The sequence below is a fragment of the Pteropus vampyrus genome, unplaced genomic scaffold (assembly GCF_000151845.1).
Source record: "Pteropus vampyrus isolate Shadow unplaced genomic scaffold, Pvam_2.0 Scaffold250, whole genome shotgun sequence".
Classification (NCBI taxonomy): domain Eukaryota; kingdom Metazoa; phylum Chordata; class Mammalia; order Chiroptera; family Pteropodidae; genus Pteropus; species Pteropus vampyrus.
In genome coordinates, this window is record NW_011889031.1 from 199,286 (window position 1) to 203,539 (window position 4,254).

The 4,254-nt window shown below is 50.0% G+C and overlaps 1 protein-coding gene across 1 annotated transcript in view; it reads right to left on the reverse strand.

The window, feature by feature from the left end:
- The window catches only part of MYH14 (myosin heavy chain 14), a gene marked incomplete at its 5' end in the record, with an annotated part of 74,578 nt that overhangs the window by 5,155 nt on the left and 65,169 nt on the right, over window positions 1-4,254 (reverse strand). Inside the window, 2 exons of the mRNA XM_023520162.1 lie at window positions 833-1,201; window positions 3,775-3,865. Of these exons, the coding sequence (XP_023375930.1) occupies window positions 833-1,201; window positions 3,775-3,865 (460 nt within the window). The remainder of the gene's footprint in view (window positions 1-832; window positions 1,202-3,774; window positions 3,866-4,254) is intronic.

A 4,254-nucleotide genomic window follows, 5' to 3' on the forward strand; every position in this document is an offset into this window, starting at 1 on the left:
CGAGCTTAGTAATAAGTGTTCTGTTACTTCTATTCACACAGTGGTTCTTAACTGGAAACAGTGGAGGGGGGAGGGGAGGAGGTGTTCCTGGTTGTTCCCAAGGCTGGAGATGGAAATGCTCTCAGCCCCGCACTGCTGCTGCTTCCTGGCTTTGAACGTGGACGTGTGGGTGTGATGTTTGGCGCAACTGCAGTCATTTTGTGACCATGAGGGAGAGACAAAGGGAACTACACAGGTGCCGACCTGACCCCGAGCCCTGCCATATTTCAGCTGCCCGGTTCCAGACTTCTTATCATGTGACAGAGAGAAATCTTTTTTGAGATACCAATGACGTGGTCTCGATTGTCACCTTCTTGTGTCTGCACACTTTGCAATGTGCCTTTGCAGCTGCCTCCATCGAGAGGTAGAGTCTATTTCTCCACCCTCTTACATCTGAGCTGGCCGTATGACTTACTTTAGTAGCAGGATGTGGCAGAAGTGACTTTGTATCAGTTCCGAGCCTAGGCCCCAAAAAACCTTTCCCTCACTCTTGGGACCCTGACTCTGCCATGTGAACAATGCTGGGTCGGGCGAGTTAGCCCAGTCGTCCCACGCGAGACCTTAGACAGCTGAGATCAGCAAACCCATCTAGCTGCCCCTCGGGTGAGCAAAGACGCATGAGCGAGGCCCGCTAAGCTCAGATCAGCAGAACCTACCAGCCAGCCCAAGGATTCGTGAGCGACAGGAAACAGTTGCTGTTTTAAGTCACTGAGTTTTAGGATAGTTTGTTATGCAGCTGTAGCTAACTGCTACATTACTGTTTAAATCGCACTCTTAGTGGGAGTGCATGTACTTGTAGCACAAAGCACCTTAAAGGATATAGGAAATCAGCAACCATTAACATGACGATGCCTTTGGTGTTCTCAGACCGGGCGTTGGTATCACGGGTCCCCTTCATCTCATTGCCCAGAATGTGGGCGTCACCTCCAGCCATGCCCTCCTCTCCCACGTACCTGCTCTCCTGCTCCAGCTGCTCCTCAGCCTGGGCCAGCTTAGACTCAAGAGCGGCGATGGTCATCTTCTGGCGGGCCCGGGCCCCAGCATCCTCCTCGCCCAGGCGCCCCCGCAGCTCCTGGATCTGTCGCTCCAGCTGCTGCCGTCCGCTCTCTGCCTTGGCTGAGAAACTGCGCTCGGCTGACAACTCCGTGGTCAGTGACTCCACCTGTAGAAGTGGGAAAGGCAGGAAATTACGGCGGAGTCTCCGAGAGAAGGCGGTAGGTGAATCCAGGCACTTCCCACAATTAAGTGAGTTGATGATTTTTAAGTGCAGAACACAAAGCCTGATAAGACTGAATACTCAACAAGTGAGAGCATGTATTCTTCCTGATTGGCTTCCCAGCCGACAGCAGTGCCAGCCCTGGGTTTTAACCTTTTGGATAGGTTTTTGCTATTTGAATAAGTCCGCAAGACTATCTATCACAAACTTGTTTAGATGCTATAAATTCTACCTCTGACTGTGAACACGTCTATTCCAAGGGTTATCACACTTTTGCTGGCACCAGGATCATCTTGGAGCTTGTGAAAAAAAAAAATGTAGACCGCAGCATCCCGCCCTCCAGATACCATGACACAGCAGGTGTGGAGCGGGGTCCGTGAATCCACATTTTAAACAAGTATCTCAGGTCGTTCCAGTATGAGTGACACGCAGTATCATTTTGAGAAATGTCAGCTCAATAAACAGCAGCTACTACATTGAGAATGTGTAGACACAGCCCCTAATAATAGCATGCATTTATTCAGCTCATACTGCGAGCAAGGGCTTTATGCCGAGGACACGGGAGTGAGTCAGATCCGGCCTGCTTTGTATTTTTTTACATTTCACTCTCAGGGGAACTGACAGATGTAATGATCAGCATTTGCTCTTTTTTTCTCATTGTTAAATCTATTACTTTTTTAAAAAATATTTTTTTATTTTTCAGTGACAGTCGACATGCGATATTCTATTAGTTTCAGATGTGCAACACGATGACTAGACATTTATACAACTAGAGGTATAGGGGTGATCACTTTGTAAGTTATATAAATACCTAAGCGATTGCTCTTTTTTTTAAAAAAAAATAAACGACATCATTTTATCGGAAAATAAAGCTGTGATTCCGAAAGTCAAAACCTGATCAATAGATGGCTTCATGGATTAATAACAGGCAAACTTCCCTGTCACCCCACCAAGGTTGGAAAAATAAGGTGGCCGCTCTATAAGCCTGTTCACGCGCCCACCTTAATGACAACCCTTTCTGTCCCCTAAACTAGCATGTCACCCCGACTTTTAGGGTGACCATCCCTTTTATTTCTTCACAATTTATCTGTTGAAAGACCTGAGCCGTTCGACCCTGCAGAATTTCTCTGAGTCTGGATTTTCCTGACTACACACTCGTGGTCTAACTCAGCACGTTTCTGGGTTCCTGTTTCCTTCACATTGGCACTTGGGTCAAGGCACGTAACTCTCTGTCTTTCTGAGTTTTCGAGGTAACGGACTGATTCTCTATCATCCTCCAACTCTACTGGGTTGAATAGTCTCCCTCCAAAAATTCATGCTCACTTGGACCCCCAGAATGTGACTTTATTTGGGGAGTAAGGTCTTTGGAGATGTGACTAAGTTAAAATGGGGTCACTCTGGATTAGGGTGGCCTCTAATGACCGGTGTCCTTATAAGAAGAGGGGAGGAGACACAGAGAAGACAGAGGCAGAGACGGGACAGGTGTCCCCTTAAGCCAAGGAATTCCAAGGATCGCTGGCGGCCACCGGGAGCCGAGAGAGGGGCATGGGACGGATTCTCCTCAGAAGGAACCAGGCCAGACACATCTTGAAACCGGACTTCCGGCCCCCAGAACTGTGACGGAGGAAGTGCCCCTGTTTTAAGTCCCTCCGGCTGGTGCTCATTTGTTACGGCCGCCCCAGGAAACTAATACGGTGTTTTAAAAATATTGTAGACTTGCGGATTTAAACAGATTTGGTAGATTTGGAGCAACCATGATTATAATCCTTGCTGAAGCTCAAATTGCTGCCTTTGGGGCCAGCGGCAGCCGCTCCAGGTTGACTCCCAAGTGCTCGTGACATGAGCCTGCTCGCTTTCTCGATAACTGGGATGTTATGGACTGAATGTCTGTGTCCCCCCAAAAACTTAAGTGTTGAGGTCCTCACCCCTAATACGATGGAATCTGGAGATGGGGCCTTTGGGAGGTGATTAGGATAGACGAGGTCATGAGGGTGGGGCCGCCATGAGGGCATTAGCGCCCTTGTAAGGAGACACCAGAGCTCACTTTCTCTCCCCCCTTGACATGCGCACACGGCTAGATGGCAGCTGGCCACAAGCCAAGAGAAGAGGCCCCGGAATGAGGCCGGCGTGGCTGGAGCAGAGTGAGTTGGAGGGAAAGGGTTAGAGATAAGGTCTGAGTTAGCCGGGGACTGGAGTGTGGGGCAATGTAGGTGTCTGGGACTTCACTTTGAACACGGGCTGTATCATCTTGGAGGATGATGGCCTTTCCTACCGGCCTACTGGCTCCTCGGGGGCAGGGCTGGGGTCTTACTCTGAGTCCCCAGAAGCGTCAGGGCACGGCCCACGAGATGCCTCACACTGTGTCTTTAAACCTTAGTGAAATAATGGAGACATAGGTCTCTCTTTGGAAATCTCATATCTCTGTCCTCTGCCTAGCAAACTCTTAAGTGCTCACAAGACCTCTTAAGGCATCACCTCCAGCAGGAAGTCTTCCCTGATAGACCTCAGCCTCCAGGTACGTCAGTCATCCCACCTAAGATCTCAGTGTCTGGCGCTTCTGCCACGTTCATTTCTATCTCTGTGTTGGGACAGTCTGTCTCTTCCATCAGACTAGGAGGTCCTTACGGGCAGAGGCCTGAAGTGACCCACCTCCAGGTCCCCAGCATCACCCGGAGGAGGATCGGGGCCTCCAGAGGCTCAGAAAATGTGTATAAATAAATACACAAATAAAAATACGCTTGTCTCCATCAGCCTAGCTCCTACTCATGCCTTAAGACCCCAGCCGAACGCCTTGCTTCCAACTTCCAAATGCCTTCTCATGACTTCTGCAGATTCTCCCTCTCTCCCCCTCTCCATCTCGGGGGGCTCAGCCCCCGGGGAAGCCTCAGAAATTCAAGCGCGTGAGGCACCGGGGCCTCCCTTCCTGAGTACTCCTCCTAGTCATCCTCAGACAGTCCCTCTTCCTCTGTCTGTGGCACATGGGGGCGGCAGGCTACGGC